At 41.9% G+C, this 27,851-nt stretch overlaps 1 protein-coding gene across 2 annotated transcripts; it reads left to right on the forward strand.

The window, feature by feature from the left end:
- On the forward strand, positions 1–27,851 carry Cops7b (COP9 signalosome subunit 7B). 2 transcript variants are annotated; one of them, XM_026396254.2, is made up of 7 exons: positions 1–268; positions 7,411–7,588; positions 10,691–10,766; positions 13,922–14,010; positions 15,905–16,107; positions 18,115–18,220; positions 26,342–27,851. In XM_026396254.2, the coding sequence occupies exons 2-7, from the start codon at positions 7,427–7,429 to the stop codon at positions 26,498–26,500; spliced, it is 795 nt and encodes a 264-aa protein (XP_026252039.1). In that variant the 5' UTR covers positions 1–268; positions 7,411–7,426; the 3' UTR covers positions 26,501–27,851. The 2 variants fall into 2 exon arrangements, with proteins under 2 accessions (XP_026252039.1, XP_026252037.1); XM_026396252.2 differs by lacking the exon at positions 1–268 and adding an exon at positions 4,734–4,823 and having other exon boundaries at positions 26,342–27,849.

Raw genomic sequence — 27,851 nt, forward strand, 5'->3', positions numbered from 1 at the left:
GCGCGCCCGGGGACCACAGATCCCGGCGCAACGCCGAGAGGCCAGATACTACAAATCCCAGCATGCCGCGCGCCCCACTCTTCTAACTTAGACTCTGATGTGCCGCGCAGTGTGCGCAAATTCGGAATCCCGCAGGCGGGAATGGTGGGTTCTGAATCCGAGACTTAAAACTAGACGAGAAGACCCACTTCATTCTCACAAGAAGATGACAACCCACAGAGAATTAACTTCTGTTTACATGCAACTCAGAAGTCTTCTGCAAATCATGGTAAGGTTGCAAACAACAAACAAAAACTGATTAAACCATGAAAGATTGTGGAACAAAATGACTTCCTCAAATCGTCTTCGTTTGTTTGGGGCGTCTTTTAAGTGTTTCGCAGGGTTTTCTGGTTCATTCCTTCTTTGAACTGGGAAATCTACCGATTGTGTATATTCGGAATATCAGTACGGGAAGGGACACTAAAGAATGTGCTAATCCAATCCCTGTTGTTTTTACTCATGAGGAAGTTGAGGCCCAGAGAGGGGAGATGTTGGCCACAGTTCTAGCAAGTTAGGACAGAATTAGAATTCAGTTCTAAGCCTGCTGACCCCAGAGTGTGGGTTCCACTAGGAAGGTGATATTTTCAGCAGTATGACAATGTGATTGTTATTCTTGATGAACAGGAAATCAACCTTCATCCAGGATTGAAATATCCAGAAATTAGGTAAGCATTTATTTAGTGAATTTACTGCAAGTGAGGAAGTGTGATATTTGTTTTTCTTGAGTTTAGGTAGGATTTCATGTTTTGACTTGTTCTTTCTTTGTCACTCAAGGAAGATGTTTAACATGATTTCAGGAAGTAGGTAGAATTGATTTAAGCCACAATTTCCTTGGAGATCTCCTCTGTCCTTTCCTAGGTTTGTCTTCCTCTTTCTTTCCCTCTTCTCACCCATCTGAGCACACACTCAATTTTTTCTTCCATATAATTCAACAAACATGTTTTCATCTCTGTCATTTGTCAGGCACTGAGTGGGTAAAAGGTGAAAGGCATGATCACTGTCACTAGGAAGATAACCATTAATTTAGGGAAATAAGGAGACTCCATTGAGATTCAAGTTGGATTATGATGCATAAAAGAAATAACATCAGAATGCCACAGAGGTCCTGCTGGAGAGATTTATAACTGACAAACTTTATGGAGGAAGTGGCATTTGAACTTGAAGGATGGATTTTTTCCTACACTAAAAAATTTATCCTTAAATGCTTTTGTCAATGAGGTAAAACAGTAGAGAAAGACTTTTCACATATGTATACACCCATATTGCCATCACCCAAATCAAGATAGAGAACGTTTCCAGCATTCACTGTGCCCCTTCTCAATCTGTACTACATCCACACATCTAGAAATAACCACTCTTCTGGCTTTATTACCATAGGTAATTTTGTCTGTACTTGATTTTCACTTATACGGTGTGTACATTATATGTCTGGCTTTTCTTGTTCATTGGTGTTTTTTATGAGATTCATCCTTGGTATGTATATCTTTTTTAAATTTTTTTTTATTTGCTTAGTAGTATGCCATATGATCACAGTTTATTTGATCTGTTGATGGTCATCTGGGTTACTATCATTTTTTTGGCTGTTATTAACAAAGCTACATTCTTTTTTAAAATACTTTTTTAAAAAACATATTTCTTTTATTTGTCAATGGAACTTTATTTATTTTTATGTGGTGCTGAGAGTCGAACCCAGTGCCTCACACATGCCGGGCAAGCACGCTACCACTGAGCCACAACCCCAGCCCCAAAGCTACTTCTTATATGAACCTTTGTTTCTTCTTGTGGACATAAGCACACATTTCTAGGGAAGAAGTCGCTGTCTTGTAGAGTATGTATGTGATCAGCAACAGAGATATTGCCAGTTTTCCAAAGTGCCTTTTCCAGCAATATAAGAGAGTTCTAGTTGCCTCTTATCCTTGCTGACACAGGGTTTTTGTTGTCAGTCTTTATGTTAGCAATTTTGGCTAAATGTGGCATTTCATCAAAGTATTTATTTACATTTTTCTGACACTGAGCATCAGTATCAGAATGCTTATTGCCAATTTGAATGTCCTCTTTTGTGAAGTGACTGCTCAAGTATTTTGCCCACTTTTACTTATTAATTTTTTTGGTAAGGAGGACTGAACTCAGGGGCACTTAACCACTGAGCCACATCCCCAGCCTTTATTTGTATCTTATTTAGAGACAGGGTCTCACTGAGTTGCTTAAGGCCTCTCTAAGTTGCCGAGGCATGTTTTTTCACTCTTACTGGTGTCTTTTGAAACAGAATTTCTTAATTACAATGAAATGTAATGGTTTTGTGTTTACGTAACACTTTTTGCATTGAATTTAAGAAAGCTTTGGCTGTGGGGTTAATAGGATTTTTACAGGCAAATGTGAGAGAAGAACATGGCAAAAAAAAAAAAAAAAAAAAAAAAAAAAAAGCTTTCTCTAAAGCAAGCCTGGACACAGGCCTGTTTGAATTCATGATGGGCATTGGAAGGCCTGGAGTGGAGAGGCCTGTGAAGGGAGTGGAGTGAGGCAAAGCTGGAATATTAGAAGGAAGGCATACTGCAAAGGACTTAAACTGTAGCCCTGGAGTATGGACATTATTCTGGAAGAAGCAGAGGGATTGCCAGAATATTTATAAGCTCAAATTGAACTCAGTTGTCTTTCTCTCACCCTTAAACTTGCCCCTCATCCTTCGTTGCTGTGTTTTTTTTTTTTTTTAATATTTATTTATTTCTTTAGTTATCGGCAGACAACATCTTTGTTGGTATGTGGTGCTGAGGATCGAACCTGGGGCCGCACGCATGCCAGACGAGCGCGCTACCGCCTGAGCCACATCCCCAGCCCCCGTTGCTGTGTTTTAACACCACTGTCAGACAGCTTTGGCTTCCTGGGCCAGAATCCTGGGTATCCTCCTTCCCTCTCCCTGCATTCAACTGGTCACCAAGCCTCATAGATATAATAGTCTAAATGGCTCCAACAACGTCTCCTTTTTCATCTCCAACTGCTACTACCTTTGTTTAAGATCTTATAGTCTTGTATCTGAAATAAGTCATCTGCTTCCAGTTCTTTTCACATAGTTAGTTCCTGTTCTAACTAGTACAACCATTCTAAATTGACTGTTCTTCCTATTTTCAGCTTTAGAAACTTAAATGGTTATTCAGTGCCCTTAAGATAAACTAAAAACCCCTTGACTTGTCCTTTCTGATTTGCTTATTCATTTTTCCTGACTTAACTCAAGCCTCATCTCCTCCAGATGCCCATCCTTAATCACCCTTCCCCAGGCCACAGTGAGGTGAGTCATATTTGTTCCCCCAGGGGGCTGTGAGATCTCCAAGTGGGAACTTTGCTGTATTTACACTTTCACAGTGTATAGTACTGGCATGTGAATTCCAAGACCCTTGACGACTGGGCTCCAGCTTTGTGCTCCTCATTTCCCGCACCTGAAACCTGGGTTCCAGCCACTGGAAAAAAGAACCTGGGTTCTTTTTCTGCATCAGTGTATGCTGCACAGTGCATGTCCCTGTGATTATGGTCACTACCCTCTTCTGCTTTTTTTTTTTTTTTTTTTTGCCTGGAAAACGATTGTTTTTCCTTTCCAAATCTATTTCGTACCTCCAAAGTTATATCATATTCATCTCGTAGCACTTAATACATTGGAGCTTTTTGAGCACAAGAACCTTGTTTTAACTTTATGTAACCTTCTAGAACATAATAGGCACTAATTTTTTTGAGTAAATGAATGAATTGGTTGGGGCTAGACTCTATAGCATTGTTCTGATTTCTGCACTATAATGCACAGTAAGTAAATGGGGCTCTTTTCCTCGACTTTGAGACCTGAAGATCTGTGTCATGTAATCTTAAAAAAAAAAAAAATCAGTTTGAGGGCTGGGGCTGGGGCTCAGCTGTAGTGCACTCGACTGGCATGTGTGAAGTACTGGGTTCGAATCTCAGCACCACATATTTATGAATAAATAAACGTCTATCAACAACTTAAAAATATTGAAATAAAATTAGTTGAAGCGTTCAGTTATGTGGCATTTCTTAGCCATCTTCCTAGGGGAGTCGGTTGACAAAAATGCAATGCCACGAATGACATTTTAGTTTTAGAGCTATTGTTGTTGGCTGCAGCCATCTCCTATTTATTTTATTCTGAATAGAGATCAAGAACATGGTCTCTGGCTCAGACAGTCCGGATTCCAAAGTAGGCTTGGCACTTGGACTTTTAGATTTCAGCTTACCTGAAAAATGAAATGATTACAGGTCATGATGTTATGAGAATTCAACAAGATAATACATATAAAGCACCTGGGGAAAAAAGGCTCAATAAATGGAAGTTGTTTTTAGGTTTAATGTTTCACTGTTCCTAGGGGTAGCTGCATTTGTCACAGAGAGCTCCTGGGGTAAAGCTCAGCCAAAGGGATGAGTTTCGGGTCCAGGATGGTGATGGCGGCTGCTATGGTTTGGGTCCCCATATCACCTAGGCCGCTTTCTTCTCCTGGAGCCCCTCTCCACTCGCCTCCCCTCACGGTTCCCGGGCTGCAGCCCATCCAGGACCCTCTTCTCTCGCCGTGCCCCAACTCAAGATCAGAGGCGGTGAACTCAGCGCGGGGAACCTTGTGTGGGCGGAACTTGAGTGCAGCGGTGGGAGGCTTCCGGGGGAACCGCACGGTCGACGGGTCGGCGGAGATAGAAAAACGCCGGACGCTGGACTGATCATGGACGCTTGACAACCTGCGGTCGGGCGCCGGGAGGCCGAGCCAGCAACGAAGAGGACCCAGAGGCGGCAGGGACAGGTAGGGGCCGGTGAAAGGGCTGCCCGCGCCGGGGCCGATGCTCCAGGCTCGTCCAGACCTCCGGCTTGGCGGCCTCTGCCAGAGAAACCCGCGGCCACGCCGCCCCGCCCCCGCCCCAGGAGCGCGCCCCGCGGCTCCTCACTCCACGCCAGCGGCCCTGCCTGAAGCAAGCTGCCAGCCCTGAGGACCACCCAGCTTGCGCCCTCAGCTTCCTCGTTGTGGATATCTTCGCTGCCCCATCCCCCCAAAGGCCACCCCTTTGCCCCTCTCCGGTTCAACAAAATAGCGCCCTCCGCTGTTGGGAATTCACCTCCGCTGGGTCCCTAGCCTCCTAGGGGGCCTTTGACTCCAAAAGAAAACGACTATCACCGTTTTCTTAAACTCTCCCTCACACACTGTGCGCTTCAGGCTGAGATCTTTTGCATGCACCGAAGTTTCTCCCCATTTCCCTACCTCCTTTCCACCCCAGCTACTTCCATTTACTCTCTTTCCTTAGATACCCACCTGTCTCTTTACACGTGTCCACGTGGAAGGACAATTTTCCTCTCGTTTCCTTACCACCATCACCTACCTTCCTTTACTCTTCTCCCCCATCTCGCCCCTTCCTCCCTTTCCTCTTGTCTCCTCAGAACTCATTTCTTAACACTTCTCTTTTTCTGGCAGGACCTTTTTAGGTAATGCTAAGTGAGGCAACATAATAGTATGAAAGGATTGTAGCTTTGTATGCCTGACTCCACAAGAAAACTTAAGTTTTTCTGGTACCAAACTATCTTTTAAATTTTTCCGTATTTTTCATTGGTACATTATAGTTGTACATAGTGGTGGGTTTAATTGTGCCCTATTTGTTCATGCAAACAATATAATTTGGTCATTGTGGTTCCCCGGTATTTACCTTTTCCCTCTCCTCCTCCTTCCCCCTTGTCCCTTTTCTCTTCTGATCTACCTTGGATTTTTTTTGACACCCCTCCCCCCTTTCTTTTTCGTTTTCCTCTCTTGTTTCCACTTAGAAAACATACAGTTTTGACTTTCTGAGTTTGGCTTTTTTCACTTACCATAATCTCAGGTTCCATCCGTTTTCCTGCAAATGACATAATTTCATTTTTTATGACTGAGTAAAACTCCATTGTGTATATATATACTTTTTTTTTTTATCCGTTTATCCATTGATGGACAACTAGGCTGGTTCCATAGTTTGGAATTGTGCTGCTATAAACCGGGTTGGCATGTGTTACTGTAGTTATGCTGACTTTTAATTCTTTAGGATAAATATTGAGAAATGGAATAGCTGGGTCATATGGTGATTCCATTCCTAGTCTTTTGAGGTACCTCCATACTGATTTCTGTAGTGGTTGTACTAATTTATAATCCCACCAACATTGTAAAAGTGTTTCTTTTTTTGTTGTTGTTATCCAGACTATGCTTTTGTAAGTTGTTCTTTATTTTACTATACAAAACTCTTTTCCTTCATTTTGTCATACTCCCCGATTTGCATCATTTATGGAGGACACATCTCTGCTTATGTGGGACTCAAGTAGGTATGTTGTGTGTCCACACACACTCAACATGTAATTAGATTACAAAATTGAGGGGCCTTCCTGTACCTAATGTCTTAGGGATAGCAATACAATATCCGCATTGTTTTTCCAACTTCTGTTATTATTGAGGTTTTATACAGAAATTGAGTTATGTTTAGTAAAATGTCACATATCAATAGAGGAATTTACCCTGTGGACTTACACAGTATTTTTAAAGTTTGAATATATTGTTGCTTATCTTTTACAATGCTTTTTCTCCTTTCTTAATGCTTATATAACGTGTGTGTTTTGCTAGGTGTGGAACCCAGGGCCTTAAGCATGTGAAGCATACACTCTACCACTGGGCTACATCCTCAAACCTTAAATTACTTTTTAAATTAAATGAAATATGGTTCTTGTCAGCTGTTTGTTTTATCTTGTTCTTTTTGTAGATGAGATTCTGATAACACATAGGAAGCTGAAATGAGTTGCCTCTGTTTATGGGCAATATCCTTTGTCTCTGAACCAGAATTTGTAAATGAGGTAGATATAAAATAAGTATGGAGAAACTCCTGTGTTTCTTTAGGCTGGTAATCTTTTTTTTTTTTGGTGGGGAGTGGGTATTTAACCCAGGGCACTTGACTGCTGAGCCACATCCTCAGTCCTATTTTGTATTTTATTTAGAGACAGGATCTCACTGAGTTGCTTAGCACCTCGCTTTGCTGAAGCTGGCTTTGACCTCCTGTCTCAGCCTCCTGAGCCTCTGGGATTATAGGAGTGCACCACCACATCCTGCTCTTTAAGAGCCTATAAGGGATGCCTCTGGGAGAGGGACAGATGGGGAAGTGATTTAGACAAAGTGTGTTTCAAACCTCAAAATTGTTAGGACAAAATCCTCTTAACTTCATGTTGAACCCTACCCATCTCAAAAAGTGGTCATTGTATCTGGACTGAGTAGCTATTTTATCTTTATGAACACTATAAAATTATTCTGGCATCTGGTCCAGCTTTAAATAAATACAGTCTTTGGAAAGGAGAAGGAAGAATGACTGACATACCTTTCTTTTGGACAGATCTCAAGGTCAGAGAATGGCAGGTGAACAGAAACCCTCAAGTAACCTTCTGGAACAGTTTATTTTATTAGCCAAAGGTACCAGTGGCTCAGCCCTCACTGCTCTCATAAGCCAGGTGTTGGAAGCTCCTGGAGTATATGTCTTTGGAGAGCTGCTGGAGTTGGCCAATGTGCAGGAGGTAAGAACAGTTTCCAAATAATTGGTCTGTTTTTTTTTCTCTAAACCTTTTCTGTGACTTCTCTAGGTTTCCAAGGAATTTCACTGCTGAAGTATTGTGTACCTCTAGGGTACTATTTAAGGAGTGATAGGAGATGGTGAGGCAGAGGAAAAGATTAAGGATGATGTCTTGGGTTTTTTTATTCAATATTAGTCCCTTGGGCAAAATTAGATTGGGTTGCTAGTTATCTGAAAGATAGCAAAAAAGTCAAAATGGTGCTATAAGTGAGGTATGATGTTTAATAGGGATAGTTTCGGGCATTCTGAGGAACAAAAATCCTCCAGCACAATATAGAAAAGGAAGATTGGTCAGGGACATAATAGAAAATTATTGCTGTGTTGAACCTGAGATGGGCATGAATAGGAAAGTGTTGTTCCTGTGGAAAAGGTCAATGTTGTGTTAAAATAGATGTGTTAAAAAGTTAAGAAAAATAAAGCAAGAAAGTATTCCATTTAGCTTTGTTGATTTGTTTGTTGTATTCTTTTTGGTCAATGTGCCTTAAAAAATGAGATATTTTAAGAGTGACCAAGTGGAACAAAGAGATGGAAAGCAACTTGCACTACTTTAGGCACTTGTGTTTTTATTTGGATTCAGGGGCACTTAACTACTGAGCCACATCCCCAGCCCTATTTTATATTTTATTTAGAGAAGTGCAAGCATGTTTTTGCTTTGGAAGGGAGCTCTCAGAAGCTTTGATGTGTTGGTGGCAGGTTCGCTTTCTCTCTGCCATCCTGGGTTTCTGGTGGTGCAGAATGGCGCCGGCTAAAGGATGGCCACTATGGGCAGATCCAGGTGTGGTACTTCTTGCAGATCATGTGCTGGATGCTTCTGAGAGTGGCCTTTGTATTCTTGATGGTGGTGGTGTTCTGTATGTAGGAAAACTGTATGTTTTCCCTCTAAGTGGCTGACTTTTGCTGGATGGATCATTACCTTCATGAGCATCATGACACCTTTGCCATTAGCTGCTGGGTCTGTGTCCATAGCCAGTTGTAACCACAGCAGTGGACCTTAAGGGTATTGGGCTTGGTGCTGTATGTCTGCTTCTAATTCTTGGTCAGGAGGTAGAGTAGTTCCTTATGACAATTCTGCATGTCTCCCCTTCTTCTGCTGGCCAGAAATGGAACTAGAGAGCCACTGTATTATTTATTTATTTATTTATTTTTTAGTTTTAGGTAGACACAATATCTTTATTTTACATTTATGTGGTGCTGAGGATCAAATTCAGGGCCTCGTGCATGCTAGGTGAGCACTCTACCACTGAGCCGCAACCCCAGCCCTGCCACTGTATTTTTTAACTGTAAATTTTTATTTACTGTTAGTCTTGTTTGCTGTAAGCTCTGTGGGGATAAGAAAGACTTGTGCTCACCATAACTTTATTGGAGTGGAATACATAGACTGACACACAGTAGGCTTTCAGTGAATATTTAGTTTACCAGAGATGGAAAATTAATATTTTGGGAAGATTTGAGAGAACTGGGTTTACTTTTCAACAGAAGACATGACCTTTAGATTCATGAAAAGCCTGAATGAAAATGCCAAACAGTTGATTCTGAAACTGTGCAAGATTGGTGAAGAGGAAATACATGGAAATTAAAGCTGGCAAGACCTTATGGCCTTATCTGTTTTAACTGTCTCTCTGAAAAGGGGACTAGGTTTGGTGGTCTTTACAGGTCTCTTCTACCGCTGATTCAGGGACCTATAGAGGTTTGTAATACCTTAGAAGGTAGGCTGAGGTAGAGAGTGGTAGAGTTCTTACTCTTATGCTTAGCAGATCACCTTTATCTCCACAGTTTGCGTTTTTCCATTTGTGAGCTAGGAATAAGCTAGCTGCCTTTCAGTGGTCTGAAAGTATGGTTCTTGGAACTTTTTAAAAAAATTTTTTGGAATTTTCTTTTAAATGGCTAAAATTGAATAGTAGTAGTATTGTTATTACCGTTTAGATATTACTGAGTTTGGTAAATTGGTGCTGTGTGTATGCACATCCATAAACAAAATTGGTGCTTGATTGTAGTAAAAGAAGCACCCAGTTAAGGTAATTGACAGCAGAGCAGTTCCAGGCAGAGTAGTAGTTCTTCTGTTTTTCTACAGTGTCTTCAGTGAAGAATAAGTAATTTTAATGAAAGTTTTTATTTGGGGAAGCCTGATATCCTGGTTTCCTGTCCTAGTCCGGCTTTTCTTTCACACTTTATGCTGTGCTACTCTTTCCCAGGGTGAATAATCCATATATGGTCCTGAAAGTTGGATCCTAAGCTGTGTTCAGTTGGGTTGATAGTGATTCTCAACCTCCTGAACTGTTGTGTGGACAGGACTGTCTTTGTTTTGATACTGGAGATTGAACCTGGAGGTGCTTACCCGCTGAGCTACATTCCCAGCCCTTTTTATGTTTTATTTTGAGATAGGGTCTAAGTTGCTCAGGGCCTTGCTAAGTTGCTCAGGCTGGCTTTGAACTCAAATCTTTTTACCTCAGCCTCTGAAGTTGCTGGGATTATAGGCATGCACCACCACACCTGGCCCAGTCTTTTTTTTTTTTTTTTTTTTTTTAAGTCGTAGGTGGATGCCCAGTCTTTTTTTTTTTTTTTTTAAGTTGTATATTTTATTTGTTCATTTTTATGTTGTGCTGGGGATTGAACCCAGTGCCTCACGTGAGCTAGGCAAGCAGTCTACCACCAGGCCACAACCCCAGCCCCCAGTCTTTGTTTAATGCAAAAGAAGACCTGAGAAAAGTTGAACTGCTTCCAGTGCTTAATGCCGTGTGTGTGTGTGTGTGTGTGTGTGTGTGTGTGTCTGTCTGTCTGTCTGTCTGTCTGAAGCAGCTACTGGGACATGCTAGGTGTAGAATAAAATGTCATCCTAAGGAAGAGAGATTGAATTTGGGATTTTAATAATCTTATTTATTTTTTTTCCCAAAGAATCAAGAGTTAAGGGACCCCAGGGACCACCTTATCAAACAATACAGAATAAACAGCTGTGGCATCTTTGGCACATGGTCACCCACCTCTGTTCAAGCGCTCTAGTGATTGGTATATAGCTTGGTCTGTGGTAAACTTTGTTTTTCCTCCTCAGCTTGCAGAAGGAGCAAATGCTGCTTATTTGCAGTTGCTGAACCTGTTTGCCTATGGAACATACCCAGATTATATAGGTGAGTTGATTAAGATCCTTCAAAAGACTTAACTATGTCGATCCATTTGGAGGATGATAGAGGTTCTAGATAAAATGTTGCTTGTGTTTATGGGAGAATTCTTGATAGGGCTGTTATCATGTTACTGCAGGTGACCTCACAAAAGGGATTTTCCTTCTCACTTTTTATTTTCCGTCAGGTAAAATAGGGGCTGTGTGTATGCACATCCATAAACAAAGCCCTTGTTTATCTTCCAGGTGAGATTCTTGAGACCTAGTGTTCATAGGGCACTTGGTATGTGATAAAGTGTCAGAATACCCACTTGTAAAATATTTCATTGTTTTAAATGTTATCAAAATAACATACTATATTGAAGAGTGTTTGAAAAATAGATTTTAAAAGTGACTTATATAGATGAATGGATAAAAAAAATGTGGCATTTATACACTATGGAGTATTACTCTGCATTAAAAAATGACAAAATCATAGAATTTGGAGGGAAATGGATGGCATTAGAGCAGATTATGCTAAGTGAAGCTAGTCAATCTTTAAAAAACAAATACCAAATGACTCCTTTGATATAAGGGGAGTAAACAAGGACAGGGTAGGGAGGAAGAGCTTGAGAAGAAGATTTACATTAAACAGGGATGAGAGGTGGGAGGGAAAGGGAGTGAGAAGGGAAATCGCATGGAAATGGAAGGCGATCCTCAGGGTTATACAAAATGACATATAAGAGGAAAGGAGGGGTAAGACAAGATAATACAAATGGAAGAAATGATTTACAGTAGAAGGGGTAGAGAGAGAAAAGGGGAGGGGAGGGGGGGGGATAGTAGAGAATAGGACAGACAGCAGAATACATCAGACACTAGAAAGGCAATATGTCAATCAATGGAAGGGTAACTGATGTGATACAGCAATCTGTATACGGGGTAAAAGTGGGAGTTCATAATCCACTTGAATCAAACCGTGTAATATGATGTATTAAGAACTATGTAATGTTTTGAACGACCAATAATAAAATAAAAAAAATAAAGTAACTTATAGTTGTACCTCCATTAAATTACTGGTAGCTTTTTAGTGCTAGATTTGTTTCCCATTATGCTTGAATGTTCTATTCATCGGTGTAATTAGATTTTATATATATATATATACAATTTCATATTTTTACTTCATTTGCTTCACAAGTCTTTATATTTTAAGTTTGTACTTTATTTATTTATTGGTACTGGGAATTGAACCCAAGGATGCTTTATCATTGAATTAATTCCCATCCCCTTTTATTTTGAGACAGGGTCTCTCTAAATTGTCTTTAAATTGTCCAAGTTGCCCAGATTGGCCTGAAAAATGCAATTTTCCTGCCTCAGGCTCCTGAGTTGCTGGGATCATAGAAGTGCACCACTGTACGTGGATTTACTCAATTTTAACATCTCACAATCTCCTATTCTACCACAAAGATACATCCCTACCCCATTTGAGTCGTTTTTAAATTAGAATCTTAAGTTTCAGAAATAAGGGACTTGCATATCCAAATGCTAACTTGTCTTATACCCAAACCACTTTTTTTCCTCCTGGATTTCCTTTCCTTTTTCTTCCTTCCTCTTCCCCTCTCTCTCTCTCTCTCCCCCCCTCGCACCCTCCCATTCTTCCTCTCTCCTCTTTTTTGCTTGCTTTTTTTCACATGAAAGTAGACTGACACTCAGCTGTTTTCTACTTTATCCCTCCTTTCTCATTGGTCATTTCTCCTTATTCTGTGCTGCTGTCAGACTGAACAGTTTGCCACTTCTTGGTACACCACATTTTTCTAATCTCTTTTGTTCCAATGAATGTGTCCTGTTTCTGTCTTCACTTACTAAGGAGGCAGCATTGTAGACTCTGGAAGCAGACTGCCTATATTCTAACTCTACTTCTGCTAGTTGTGTGCTCTCCGGCAAATGAAGTAATCTTATGTGCCTCAGTTTTCTTAGTTGTAAAATGAGAGTAACAATACAAGTCCATGATCCCTTACTTGCACTTCTTGAGGCTAGATGTTTTAACAGTTTAGAATTTGGTGGACTTTGAAAAGGTAGTATGTGTTTGCCTTTTCATGTAACATTCTAAGAAGGATGTGGGCAGCATCTATATTTGAACATATCCATAATTTTGCAACAAAATAGTAAATATTCACAACAAGTGAGATAAAAGCCAGCCTCAGTTCAGTCCTGTCCTTAGGACAGGAACTGCCACCACATGAATTTCAGCACCCTGCTTAAGAAAAAAACAATCAGTTTGGGTTCAGCTTTTTGAAATCCAGAATTATGTAAAGGGATTGAGGACATTTGGAATCCGTCTTGGGTTTGTTGTGATAACTGGATGTTTGCCTGTGTGCCTGCGTGTGTGTGTGCTGTATGTGTGTGTGCTGTGTGTCATCTGCAGCTACTGCCCTCCCCGATTGCTGCTGTGATTCTTACTATTACTAAAGTTTTGCTTATCTCTCAAGGCTCATCTCAAAATAAAACTCCATCTCTTCCATGAAGCCTGCCTTTCTCTCTCTTCTATACCTCCCAGATGAGATTGTTTTCACTGTTCCCTTCCCCCCCCTCCTTCTCTAACCCTTCTCCCCCTCTTTTTGTCTATTCCTCCCTCTCCCCTTTTCTCTTGGAAGTTTGTATCCTTCTGGTAGCTCTGCTTTGCATTTGTAGCTAGTGAAATATTGAATTATAAGACTGAGGATAAGTCCAGGGCCAAAGAGTTGCACAGCAGTAGGTGTTTGGAGCTCCTGAAGTTGTGTGGTGCAGCAGCCTTGACAAAGCCCATCTTATTCATCCTTGATTTCTCTTAAGACAGCACCTTGCATAGAATAGATGCTCAGTGAAGATATGTTGAACTTAAAATGAGTGTCACAAGGAGCACAGACAGTATTCCATTAAGATAATTCCACTTAAGAAGATTTTGTTTGTTCGTGCCTGGCTTTTTAGGACACTAAACTCCTTGTGTTTAGAGACTGTCTTTCCTTTTTTGGAAGCATGTTGTCTTTCAGAGAAGATGGGAGGTGCTTATAGAATGTTTGCCCAGTGAATAAATGCAGAGGCATGATAGTGATTTAGTAGTACATTTGGTGGGGAGTTGATGAGCTTATTCCATAAAATATCCTAATTTTATTTTGTGTCTTGGTTTTTGTGGTGGGTGGGACTGAGCAGCCAACAAGGAGAGCCTGCCAGAACTGAGTACAGCTCAGCAGAACAAGCTGAAACATCTTACCATCGTGAGCTTGGCATCAAGAATGAAGGTACAGTCCCAGCTCCTTCCCTGCCTTCCTCCATATCCCGAGTCAGGTGTCTCATTGGCATCAATGAGGGAACTCCCACCTACTCACAGTAGAGTTGTATCCTAAATACATAACATTTACTTGGCAAAGAGGAAAAGGTGACAAGGTGGCATAAACAGTTACTCCTCATTCCTGTGTTCAGGAAAAACATGTCCTGCAGGGGCTGAATCACCAGGTCTTGTTCTGGCATGCCATGGGTCCTCATGTGAACTGAGCATTTTGGCATGTTAAAGGGAGACTGCTGTTGAAAGATACATATTTTTCAAATGGCAGGGTATCTTGCGGCAAGTTAACAACTTCTTCTGTTGCTCAGTGCACAGTGAACTATACCCATGTTGGAGGAAGATCTTGGTATATTGGATTTACTGAGAGTGAGTGTGTCCGTCCTGTCTGTCCGGCCCCCCCCCCCCCCGTGTTGAGGATTAAACCTACGGTCTTGCCCATATTTTGCAAATGCTCTACCACTGAGCCATACCCTCAGCCTTTTTTATTATTATTATTTTCAAGGTTATTATTCTAATTGGAATTTTTGCCTCTTATGCTAATTTTACATTCTATCCTTCTGTAAGATTTCATTCCATCATACTTTGGAGTTCTGTGCTCCAGTGGATTTAGAAGAAGCCTTGCACCCAGCTGCTCCCAGCCATTAATAAAGACAGTCCAGACTCAGTTAATTTATAGTTGACTTGGATTCTTTGCCTAGCCTCCTAAGTTTTTGTGGGAATATGCTTTTGAAAAAGTTTGATTTTTGATTGCACTTGAGATATGTATGTGTTCTTGGGCTGCTGTTTCAGTTGCTGAAATTATTTTACCTGATCTATTCACAAATTTCTGAAACTCATTTTAAGTAGAAGGCTCTCCCCCTCCCCCCATCCCTTTTGGTGGTGCAGAGGATTGAACTCAGGGCCTTGTGCACACTAGGCTTGCGCTCTATCACTGAACTATATCACCAGCCCAGTGGGTCCAACTTTGGGAAATGAAGACCTGACCTTTTTCTAGTCCTGCACATGGACTTCTCGAGTGTTATAAGGGTAGGATGACTTTTCTTCTTTCTGCAACCTATTATTGTAAGCCCAGCTATCACCCCTGGATAGCATGCCCTTAGCCATGGAGCGCCCTTCTAGATGTGTTTGCTATGTTTTTTTTTTTGTGTGTGTGTGTGTGTGTGTGCATCTTTCTTTTCTTTGTGTCTACAAATTTGATTTCTGTATTTTATTTCCAAACTGTAGTAATGTGGCAGGATTTGCAGAAAACTGGATATTTATATATTGTCCTTGCATGTAGTATATTGGTACAATCCAATAAAGGATTTGTTGGGGATTTGCATTGGTTGCAAAAATCTGAGAAAACAGATACAGACCTTAAGGTGCCATCTTTGCTGGCTGTCTTCACTGGCCACCTGTAGGAACAAGTGATGGCCTGCACATTTTTTTGCTATAGCACTTTGCTGGGCAAGCAGCCAGTTCTCTCCAGGGCCTGGGATCTCTTGGAGGTTTATGATAATCTGGCATTGTATGCAAAATATGCAAACTTCCGGAAGGTGGCAGCGTGGCACACACTGTTTCCTTTTTCTCTGAAAGGCATCTTTCACACTCTGTGCTCCAGGGTGTGAAAATTGAAGTCTGGGTGAAGTCTAGGATGTAAAGAATAAAGAGGGCACCTTCTTGGATGCCATAGGGTCTTGTTACAGGTCCTGTGATTCATTCATCTACTTTTGTTGCCTTAGACATGAATGATTATCACTGACCTGCATCACCTGAGCCCAAAATTGGCTGTTGTCTATGTGGATAATGCCCACATTTTCATTAATGCTTGCCAGATGGTTTTTATAACTATCACATGGCCTTATCCACAGTGTATTCCCTACTCTGTGCTGCTGAAGGATCTGGAAATGAGGAATCTCCGAGAATTAGAAGACCTCATCATAGAGGCTGTTTACACTGACATCATCCAGGGCAAGCTGGACCAGCGAAATCAGCTGCTAGAGGTGGATTTCTGCATTGGCCGTGACATCCGCAAGAAGGATATCAATAATATTGTCAAGACCTTGCATGAATGGTAAAGCTGAAATGAGGAGGGGGATAGCTAGCTTGTCCTTTGTGCATCTACATGCAAAAATGTGATCACCAGGAGTCAGCTGAGGGCTTGGGGTGAACCAGATAGTGAGCTGCATTTGTGATTACAAATATGTGGCAACAGGAATCATTTCACTCATTTCACTTGTACGATTGTTCTTGCCTTAAATGCAGCCGAGGGTTGTTTAACAGTGGGCTCTAAAATATCCAGACCTAGCAGGTAGAACTTCACATCCTAGTTATTGTGATGCCAGTCCTATACTTTGCAGATGTAGACTCAAAGTTTGGCCAAGCTCAGAAAGTTTTTTGTAAGTTGTTTTTGTTTTTTTGTTTTTTTTTGGGGGGGGGGATAAGAAACCTTTGTTCAGTGTCAGTAACATTGGGCTGGTGTTTGTGAAACACTGTAAGGGATATGTAATGGGTGGTTCTAATTTGGAACACAGCCTCATGCAGAATATTTGATAACTATATCCTGATATATAAAAAGAATTGGGACATTTGTATATTCTCAATGAAATGTGATATTTGCAAGAGCTGTTACACATTCTACAAGGATTTGTTATGGAGTTATTTAAATGATTTAGGGCTTATAAAGCTAGGTAGACTTAAGAGAAGTTTTAGTGAGCTTTGAAGGAGGGCCAGGAGTAGAGTAGAATTTGAGGTGAGGGGAGAATGTAAGCAGGCAGGCTTCATGCAGAGGGACAGGCAAATTGTTTTCCTTAAAACCAATGATCTCTATTTTATCCCCTGGAGTCTTTTCAGGGATGAATGGCCCACCTTTGATCCCTGAGGTCTAATCCCCCCGCCCCCAAGTTTCCCTCATTAACACTACTCTTAAACCTCAGGCATGTGCTTCCCACTCCTCACATTATGTTCTGTCCCAAGTGTGGCCCCAAACTACTTCCCTGTGCAACATATGACAAAAGCAAGAGCTTTCAAAGATTGTTAAACTGTTAAATCAGAATAAACTTATAAAATGTCCACAACACACACACAAAAAAAATGGTCTAGAAACAAAATCTAGATTTCTGATCCTACTAAAGTTGTCTGTTCCAGTCCAGTTTTGACATGGCTGGTATGGTTTTCACAACCAGGGCCTGGTTTCCTGTTTTAAGCCCCTAGTATGTTGGGCCAAGATGTGGTACCTTGACTCCTAGCCCAGAATGTTCACCAGGAAAGATTCTTAGAACTTCTGTTGAGGTTTGGCATTTAATTTGGAACAGAATTGCTACATTGAGAGGTCCCACAAAAATGGCAAAATGTTTACAATATTGAATTTTTATTTTATTTTTTGTACCAGGGATTGAACTCAGGGGCACTCAACCACTGAGTCACATCCCCAGCCTTATTTTGTATTTTAGAGACTGGGTCTCACTGAGTTGCTTAATGCCTCCCTGTTGCTGAGGCTGGCTTTGAACTCATCATGTTCCTGCCTCAGCCTCTCAAGGCACTGGAATTACATGTGTGTGCCACTGCGTCTGGCTCAATATCGAATCTTAAATGGAGGGGATATGAATATTTATTGTGCTATGCTTTCAAAAAAATTTTTTTTATTTTAAAAATTTCAAAACACAGAAAGTGGAGAAAATAACAATGAGCAATAGGAGGGGTATGGCAATTAGAAAGGCACTTCAGCTTCTGAGGAAAGGGGTAATCTCCCAAATAGGATGCTTTTGGGGATTTTTTTTTTTTTCTGTTGAAAGTGATTAGTGTAACCTATCAAGTCTTGCTCATCTTCTTTAGTCCACAGTCTGTAAAACCATTTCCCATGGTCTACAGAAGTTGGATATGAGAGCTGTATTCTAAGAAAGTACAAACAAGCCACCATATTTATCACCATCTTTCCTATTTGGACAATCTGGGGCAAGGGCAGAGGAGGTTAAAGGAAGTCCTACAAGGTGCTAGGGAGACTTATTGGGAAAGAGATTCCTGAGGCTAGGGGAGAGTTCTGGGCCTTCTTGCAGCTCAGGGCTGGTTTTCTTTGTTATAGGTGTGATGGCTGTGAAGCAGTTCTGCTGGGCATTGAACAACAGGTCCTGAGAGCCAACCAGTACAAAGAGAACCACCACCGGACTCAGCAGCAGGTGGAGGCAGAGGTAAGCAAGAAGAGAATGTTTGCTCTTCTCCAGGGTGTAACCTGGCTGTTCTTTGTAGTGTTTTTGTTTTTGTTGTGTGAGCCTTGGTATGGCCAAAACAAGCAGTCCCCCCAATTAGGCATTGTTTTTGTTGCTGGAACATAGGAAAACATAGTGGGACACAGCTCCTGCTCTTGATCCTCTCTGTCTTCTGATTCTTGGTCAGTAGAGGGTGTGCAGACTTGGATTACAGAGAAGGTTATAATTCTCTGATATACATGCATTTGCAACTGTAGAGCAGAAGAAAACACATTTGGGAATGGATCTTAAAAATGGTTAGAAGAAGGCTGGTGTTGTAGCTCAGTGCTTCCCTGGAGGGTGTTCTATCCTCAGCACCACATAAAAATCAGTAAATAAAGTAAAGGTATTGTGTCCATCTATAACCCCCCCCCCAAAAAAAAATTTTTTGTTAGAAGGAGTTGGGAAATGTGGCTCAATGGTAGAGCGCTTGCCAAGCATGCACAGGGACCTGTTCAAGAGCCAGCACTGGGGAGAAGAAAGCTAAAAGGATGGTGGTTGTCAGCTGTGGAGGAGGTACGGGCTTCAAGGCCTGGTAATGTCCTGCCTAAGTGGTATGGCAGGTGCAGAGTGTTTGTGTTATTCTTCTCTCAACTATACACATATATTACAAACATTTTTAATTTCATGATGTTTTATACTAGAAAAGCGAAAAATTCTGTGCATGAAAGGAAAACAGGATGTGAGTGGGATTTTAGTGATGCCTTATTGTCCAGGACACTTGCAATCTCTTGCATGGATGCAGGCTCTGACTTTTGTGTTCTGTGCATTTGTGTGCCTACAGTATGATGCGCGGAGCCCTTAAGATTAAAAGTATTGGTTTATTTTAGCAATTAAAGTCCTTTTTAAGTGTGGCTGGGGCTTGAAATGTCAATGGTATTGAATGAGTTTTAAAAATCAGGTGTTCTAAGAGTGGGGCTCAGAATTCCAGGTGTTTCAGGAGCATAAAAAATGAGGAGACATGCTTTTCACAGAGGGGTTTGTGAATTTGGAGTCTTCTACACCTTAAAAAGAAAACCTGTGCTTATTTATCTCCATAAAACCGGCTCTTGTTCTCTGCTTCACCCACAATAGGTACTCAGATTTTGAACTGAATGCTTCTGTTATTCCATATATGTGTGTCAGTGGACTGCTGAAGTAGGCCTTTCATGAACTAGTGCTAATTTATTTCAAATACCCTCCTCCCCATGTGTATACACTCTAGATGTTCAGTTCATGGTACTTTTTAAATCCTACTTCTAGCCAGGAAGGATAAATTACTTCTAATTTAACATTAGCAAAGGCAAAGTCAATTAGGAAATTAAGCCTGCTACTTCTTTAGTAAGCTGGGCAACCATCCTCTTGAATATATGGCCTCCTATCTGATCTAGGATTGAGATGTGAACAACTTAGGACAGGCTAACCACTTTCCTTTCTTTTTATTTTTCCTTGTAAATCAATTTCTGAGGAAAACAAGGTTTGGAGACCTAGTCCTAGGGAAGCCTAGGTAAAACCTACCGCCTTTAACCTAGCAGGGGACACAGGTTGCTGGACTGTTGCTGATTGTGGCAGCTGGTGAAAAGTGAGTAGGGAAGGGGCATCATTGTGGTCATTGAAAAGATGAATGATGCTAGTTTTAGGATTTTGAACTGTTCAAGGTTACTTTCAGTGACTGGCATCAGAAGGAAGAAAAGCTGGTGTGAGAATCATAGCCTCTGGGACAGGAGTCCCTGTGTTTCTTCTTTGCTAGCAAAGTAATAAATCTTTTTCCTTTTTCTGAAAAAAAAAAAAAAAAGCAAGTGAGCATGGAGTTGTTGTAGACACTGGGCCAATGTGAACCATGCTCTGTTCTTACTCAATAGTGTATACTCTTCGAATCATGGTTATTTAAAGAAAAAAAAAAAAGTGAACAAGTTTGTCATGGTAGCCCATTTTTGGAAAATACAGCTACCTCTGCTGGTAAAGCCTGGTGCCCACTAGGTGGCGCTAAGGACTTAGGTTTGAGAGAGAGATCTGAGAAGACCAAGGCCACCTCCATCACTATTTAAAATGATCTGTTGACTTAATAATCTTCTAGAAAACTTGGAACAGATGGATAGGAAAAGAGAGAGTGAATCGCAGAGGCTGGTTATTTTCTGTTCAATTAGTTCATGGTCTGAAGCCCAGGGTAGGTGCTGATCATCCCCTGCTTAAGGCACATGGAACGTGCTTACCAAACGCTCAGAGTTGAAAAGAAAACAGCGATCTTCAGAAAACAAAGGTAGTTCTGTTATATTCTGCTTACTTTTGTACTTCAGTTACCCTTGGCCATTTATAGTCATTTTCTTAACTGGATGGGTAATCTTTTTTTTTTTTTTTTTAATATTGTTTTAGTTGTTGATGGACCTTTTTTTAGTTTATTTGTATGTGGTGCTGAGAATCGAAACCAGTGCTTCACAAATGCTAGGCAAGCGTTCTTATACTGAGCTACAATCACAGCACAGGTGATCTTTTCTTTATTGGTCCTTAAAGTCCATTGCTGTTCTCAAAGGGCAAAACTTAATGTTTTTCCCCAAAATCTCACAATAGCTTTCTTCTGGTGAGTTGGACCTTCCAGAAAACCTTCCGTCTGAATGAAGATAGCCCTATTACAAAATTATAAAAAGAAATATTCTTTCCTTTTAGCTCTTTATAGAAATAACGTATTTAATTATAATTCCAGCAAGTCTGGGGGTACAGAACAGTAATATTATGAGCTAGTTCATTGTTTCTGAGAAGGTGCTCTGGAGGGGAAGGAAGTTCACAAAGCAACTCTCATTTGATTTTAGAAGAGATTTTTCTTTATATTGAATGTTTCTATGTCTGATGTTCTGTGAAATGTTAATATATAGCTGTAGTTATACATTTACAAAATAGGCTGTGTTCAATTCATATAGGTAATAAAGCTAAAGAAGGCTCTACTTTCAGTTATGTAGAAAATCCCCCAGGAGCTAAGTCAGTGACAAATCTTGAGCTTTCTGACTGTTATAGTGGCACTAACAGTATGTCTTGGGTACCTGCTAGATAGGCTGTCTCCCATCTCCTGCTTCCCCCCCTTTTTTTTTTTTATTTTGGCACTGGAGTTTGAACCTAGGAGTGCTTTGTCATTGAGCCATGTTCCCAGCCCTTTATATTTTTAATTTTGAGACAGCGTCTCACTAAGTTTCTTAGGGCCTCACTAATTTGCTTATGCTAGTCTTGTCTTTGTGTTTCTCCTGCCTCGGCCTCCTGAGCCACTGGGGTTACAGGCGTGTGTTACTGCACCCAGCTCCTGCTGCTCCTTTTCTTTATAGCAATTTTCCAACTGTGGGTTCTATTTCCTATTGTCTGCTTTTGCTTTGCCCCACAGCTGAAGGAAGGTTTCCTGCCCCAGAAAGCTCTTCTCTCTCCATTTGCCTGAATAATTAAGGTCTGTAATAGATCCAGGCTGCATTTATTTTTTGTTTTTTTGCCAGCAGGTGTCTTAACTGGGAAATTCCTGAAGTCCATGTTTTGAAGAGCTCGACAAACTCTAGGTCATCTATGGGTAGGTGGGGTGGGGTGGCCTGTAAGCCAGCTCCTCCAAGAGGAAAATCAGGAGGAGTCGGGTCAGATTTAGACCAAAGAAGACAAGTCTGAGGCTATTTGTCATCAATTGAATGGGGTTCTGTGGAAGAGGAATTAGACATCTCAAAGTCTGAGAGGTTGAAACAGATGTAACTGGTGCACCTACCTGCAGGGCCAGTCTGGAGTTCTGGAAGGAGCTCTGTGCTTAAGCCTGCCCAGCTCCTGGCAGAAGTTAATTGACTACTTCTTCATTTTTGTGGTACTGGGGATTGAACACAGGACATTGCATGTACTAGGCAAAATTCTTACCACTGAGCTACATCCCAAGCCTTTTTATTTTATTTTGAGACAAGGTCTCAATAAGTTGCTTAGGCTGGCTTTGAACTTGCAGTCCTTCTGCCTCAGCCTCCCAAGCCTCTGGGATGATAGGCGTGTGCCACTACACCTGGCTCTAATATTCCTTTTAACCCTGAGCGTCTGTGATTGGCCTTAACAGTCCTTTTCGTCAGTTCTGTATGTTTAAAATGCCAACGGTAGGACTGGCAAAGTGCTTGCCTGGCATGCACAAGACTTTTTTTGGGGAAAAAAAATTGCCAACACTACAGCTGATGTCCAAGCAAGGCATCTGTCACACTAGCACCCAGTGTGGGGGCCACAGCACTCCCCCTCCTGAGATTGTCTTTGTGGAGTTCTCAGGCCTTGTTTCTTGCACATAGAGATATTTGCCTAAGAAGCCCTCTTTTCTTTCCCTTAGTGTTTACATTTTGCTTCTGTGTGATAACTACTGTGGAGGACTTAGATTTGTTGGTAATCCTGTTGGTACAGGGAGAGGTGTATGCATGAGACATGGAGACCCAGTGCTAGAGGAGGTGATGGAGTGAGAGCACTGCCAGGCAAAAGCAGCTTGGGAATTCCAGACAGGTCAGTGTGGGTTGGAGTGGTCAGGAAAGGTTGTATGGAAGAGGCACTTGACTCTCCAGGCAGGTAAGGAGATTAGCTAAGGAGGCGTTTTGCCCAGGCTGGACTTGCAGGGTCGTGAAAGGCGGAGATAAAATGAGTGCTTCTGAGTGTTGGTGTGGTGGGGAGGGACAGTGAAAGTAGCTGGAGTGAAGGGTCTGTGTTGAGGAGCAGGGAAGGAAGGTACCAGATCTTGAGTGGTTGAGTGGTGTTTAAAACTAAAGAAAGAACCAAGTTTTCTCCTGAGTCAAGTCCCTTGCTTTCCAGGGTCACTAAGCACCCAGGATAGCAGCTTATCAAGTGGGTATGAACCATAAGTGAAAGCTGCTTGAAGGTAAGCAGGCATTGGAATGAAGGGGAGAGTGGCTCTGGTTCTGTTTCTTGCTCAAAAGGTTTTGACAGGATCTTGAATCAATAGAATTGAGTTGCCTGTGATGGGGTGGCTGTGTCACCCTCCTGAGGGGTGCTGGTGTAGCCAGGAGAAGGGGCTGTGTGCAGGCTCCTCTGGAGCTGCAGTGAGAATCTGTGGGTTTCTATGTGAGGACATGACACTGGAAGTAGTAAACTTTAACAAGAACAAGTCTATGTACAGCTTAAAGAGTAAAATAGAACACTGGGGGCAGTTCCAGAGGTCAACAAGGGAACCTTGCTTAAGGGAATGAATATGCCCAGACAAGGTTTGCTCCTGGCTGGCAGGTCAGGGACTGACTGCTCAGCTGAGCTGTAGATACTCCAGATAGTCCAGAGCTAGCCCAGGACCCCTGAGACCACTCAGAAAAGAGAGATGCTAGTTAATATTCTTTTTCATTTTACCTTTTTTTTTTTTTTTCCCTTTTTCTTTTCCTGGTGCTGGGAATTGAACCCAGGGATGCTCTACCACTGAGCCCACAATTTTTCTTTTGAGGCAGGGTCTTGTCAGGTTGTTCAGTCTGGCCTGGAACTTGGAATCCTCCTGCCTCAACCTCCCAAGTTTCTGGGATTTATAGGTGTGTACCACAAAGCCTGGCACTAATTAATTTTTGATAGACTTGAAGTGACTTTATGCTACAGAAACACAGATACAAAGTAATTGAAAATAACCATTATTTGGAAATTGATTACTTTTTTTTTTAACTCATGTAGGGGTTAATAGACTATCAGTAAATCTCAAGACATCTTAATCAACATAGAAAACTATCGTCTTGCTTGATTAAAATTTTGTTAGCTTTTGAGGAAACCTCAAAATAAACCCTCAGGTACTGTCATTATTGCAGGACCTTCTCACATTGTGGAAGTCAGAGGTGACTGGCATGCAAAGAAACAAATTTAATTCATGCATTACCTCTTAAGATTTTAATATTCCTCCTAATGTTTAGAAAGCATATCAAACTACAGAAGCATTGGAATGTTATTTTATAAAACAGTGACACCTGAGAAATCATATTTTTAAATCTCTCCTTCAAGGCCATCAAAATAGTCCTAGAAGTTAAACTGGCAATAACAAATCTTTCTCTTAAGAAAGAGAGGTATGCCTGCTTGCCCCATGCTTTCACTTGCCAGCTCCACCAGTAACTGCTGAAGCAGAGACACCGAAATGGCAGGGAACCCAAGGGAGGGAGGGCTACTGAGTTGGGGGTTCGGCCTGGCAGAACAGCTGATACACCCAAACTTGACCTAGACCTTGTTCCGTATTACCTGTCCCAGCCCACAGTCCTGTGTAGCTCTCTGGCAGAAAGGTTCAGATGATGGTGAGTAACAGAAGTTTGGGGTTTGGTTGTTTCCACTTCACAAAATGACAGTGACAACAAATACCCACCTACAGTGGAGTTTGGTTGACTCTGAAGATGATTGCTTCTCTTCTGGAACTGAATATTACTCTCACTTTCTCAGTCATTATTTGGTATTTGCATTTGGACTGTTTCTTACTCAAGCTCCTGATAGTCTGTTTTGAATTTTTGATTTGCCTACTCCCTTCTTGCCCTGTAGAAAACCAAATTACTGCTTCTCAGAGAATATGGAAACCATCAAACAGGAAAGATACACTTACTCTGCAGCATCCTTCTCCTTCCTTCTAATGTGTGGGTTTTTTTTTTTTTTTTTTAAAGAAGGCTTATATTTGAATGAACTCTTGCCTAGCACCTCCTTCTCTGCTTGCTTTTCCTTCATGTTTTCTTCCTTTTTTTTTAATTTGTTTTTTAGTTGTAGATGCTGAGGATCGAACACAGTACCTCACACTTGTTAGGCAAGTGCTTTACCACTGAGCTACAACCCCCAGCCCTGTTTTCTTCCCTTCAATGAGCTAAAGAGCAAAAATGTAAAAGCCATCAGGACTGGTATTGGGGGGTGGGCGTTTAAACAGGCACTGCACTGGAGTACATGCTCCATGGATTGGTATCATCAGTTTTCAGAAGGTACAGGTTGAGCATCCCTAATCTGAAACATTCCAAAATCTGGAAATTTTTGAGCATAGGTAAAATCTATGCAAATATTCCAAAATCTGCCAAACTCTGAAATCTGAAACACTTCTCTGGCTCTGGGCATTTTAGATAAGCAATACTGATTTTGGGAAAATGTGGAACCCCTTTCATCCAGAAAGCTCATGTCCTGGAGTATGTCTTCCACAGATTTTCACAAAGTATGCAGGGTAGATGTAGAAGGCCATTTATCCCCACACCAGAAAACAAACAAGGAGCTAATTTTAAATGGTAGAACATTTACAGCACAGTAGTATACAGATATTCAAGAGGACATGTGTTGACATGGAAAAATGTTGCTTGGGTATTTTTGAGCCCTTACTTTGTTAACAGAAAAAAAGGTATGTTGCAAACAGTAGACTTGCCAGTTCTTTTCCTTAATTTTCTTTTGTCAATTATTTGGTTGAAATTCATGCCCTACTTGTTTATTCAAGAGGAGTCCAAGGTACTTGTAGAAATATTTGGTTTCATACATTGCCTGTAGTTAGGTGAGTTTAGAATTATTCCATTACTCTTCTCTTTTTTTGTGCTGGGGATTGAACCTAGGGGTACTTAACCATGAGCCATATCCCCAGCCCTTTTATTTACTTATTTTTTATTTTGAGACAGGGTATCACTAAGTTGCTGAGGGCCATGCTAAGTTGCTGAGGCTGCCTTTGAACTTGCAGTCCTCCTGAGCTGCTGGGATTATAGGCATGTGCCACTGTGCCTGGTTTGCCCTTCTTTTTCTAAGCGTGTGTTTACCATTAATTTCTTTTACCTTCTGGGTCATACTGCTTTGTTAGATGGTTTACTTCTACTTGTTTTAAACAAGAAAGCATTGGTTCCACTCCCCCCCCCCCTTCCTGGAGTACTGGGGATGGAACTCATTATACACACTAGGCAAGTGCTTCACCACTGAGATACATCCCCAGGCCTGGTCCCACATTTTTGCCAGACTCATTTCTGTTTACCTTCCTAAGCATCCCCTGTTTGTTTCTTCTCACCTGGATTTCTGAAGATCATTGGAAATTTTCTTGCAGACAATTTTTGGCGACTTCTCTGCCTCACTATACTGAGAACAAGTTGTTGTGCATGTCAGATACTCACATCCACTTCTGTCTCTCTCCAGGTTACCAACATCAAGAAGACACTTAAAGCCACTGCGTCCTCTTCAGCTCAGGAAATGGAGCAGCAACTTGCTGAGCGGGAGTGTCCCCCTCATGCTGAGCAGAGGCAGCCTACCAAGAAGATGTCCAAAGTGAAAGGTCTGGTCTCCAGCCGCCACTAGGACCGGCTGGGGCAGCTGGCACTCACCAGGCCTGGGTCAGGTGGGGAGGGGACACCAAGGGCCTATTTCCTCCCTTCTCTACCTACAGTGAGTTCCAGACCTGCCCATCCCCTCACCAGCGTCTCCCCACCCATTGGTACCGTTCCAGAAAAACCATTACTCCTTTCCCCACCCACTCCCTCATTCCTGTTGTTCCCTCAGACTCAGGGGCTCCGTGGATGCCATCCTAACAAGGTGGACACTGCCCGCTTCTCTCCAGGAGGTTCTTGTCTCTGTATGGGCTTGTCTCCCTGCCAGTTTTCTTTTGCTCCATGTCATTTTGTCAGGCTGGTCATAAGCCAAAGGCAGCTTTAACCAGCCCACAGGGATGACTGCGGAGAAGGCCCCTCTCTGGACAAGGAGGGGGCGTTCCTTCTCTAGCCCCATGTACCACAGTCCCCATGATGGTGCAGGCGCTCTCTAGCCAGGTACCCACATGCTTGTTTTCCCTCTCCTGCCTTATCCCTGTTGGCAGCTCCAGTTCAACCATGGAGGGATGTGATGCTGGGCTATGTTTACTAAACCTTCGGGTTTTCAGCCTCTTAAACCCAGCTTGGATCTCTCGTTATTTGGGAGTGCTAGACTGACTAACCTCTGGTATCTGAGCACAAACAGAGGGTGCTGTGGGTCTGCTGGTGGCAGAAGTGTTTCTCCTAGCTTGGTGTCTTCTGCTGGCCACTCTTCCTGCTGCCTCTGACTGCTCAGCTTTGTTTTGGTGTGTAGGCCCCAGCTGCTCTCTGGGGCTGTCTGCCAGCACTTGTTCTCCCAAGACCTTCCACACTTCTTGGCCGCCCCTGTGGCAGGGGTGGTGGTGTTGGGGCCCCTTAGTCTGGTGAAGGACTGTTGCTGCTGCTTCTCTTCCTTCCTTCCCCTCCTTGGCTGGTGATCCAGAGCCCTCTGATGACAGCATACTCCTGGCCAGAGAAAAGGACTTGACTAGACTTTCTGAACTTGAACAGTTTCAGGTTATATTTTAATTTTTTTTTTTTTTGTACAGGTTAATTCTAATACATTTCAACATACTTTTTTCTCCCCTTGTGTCAATATTTGTTATAGACTAATCGCCGGGGATTTTTTTACCTGGTTGGAGGGTGGCATGTGTGTATGTGTGTGTGTATTGTTTTGTTTTTATAAAGGGAGGTGGAAGTCCTGGACTGATACTAAAGTTCATTGAGGAAAAAGCACATTTTAGAACAACAACAACAACAACAAAAATAAAAGTGTAGATTTGATGTATGTGCCTGGAGTGTGGGGTCCCATAGCTGGTAGATCTGGAGGGGTGGGGAGTCGGGTGGTTCAGGAAAATGAGATG

Source organism: Urocitellus parryii, chromosome 1, assembly GCF_045843805.1.
Source record: "Urocitellus parryii isolate mUroPar1 chromosome 1, mUroPar1.hap1, whole genome shotgun sequence".
Taxonomy (NCBI): Eukaryota; Metazoa; Chordata; class Mammalia; order Rodentia; family Sciuridae; genus Urocitellus; species Urocitellus parryii.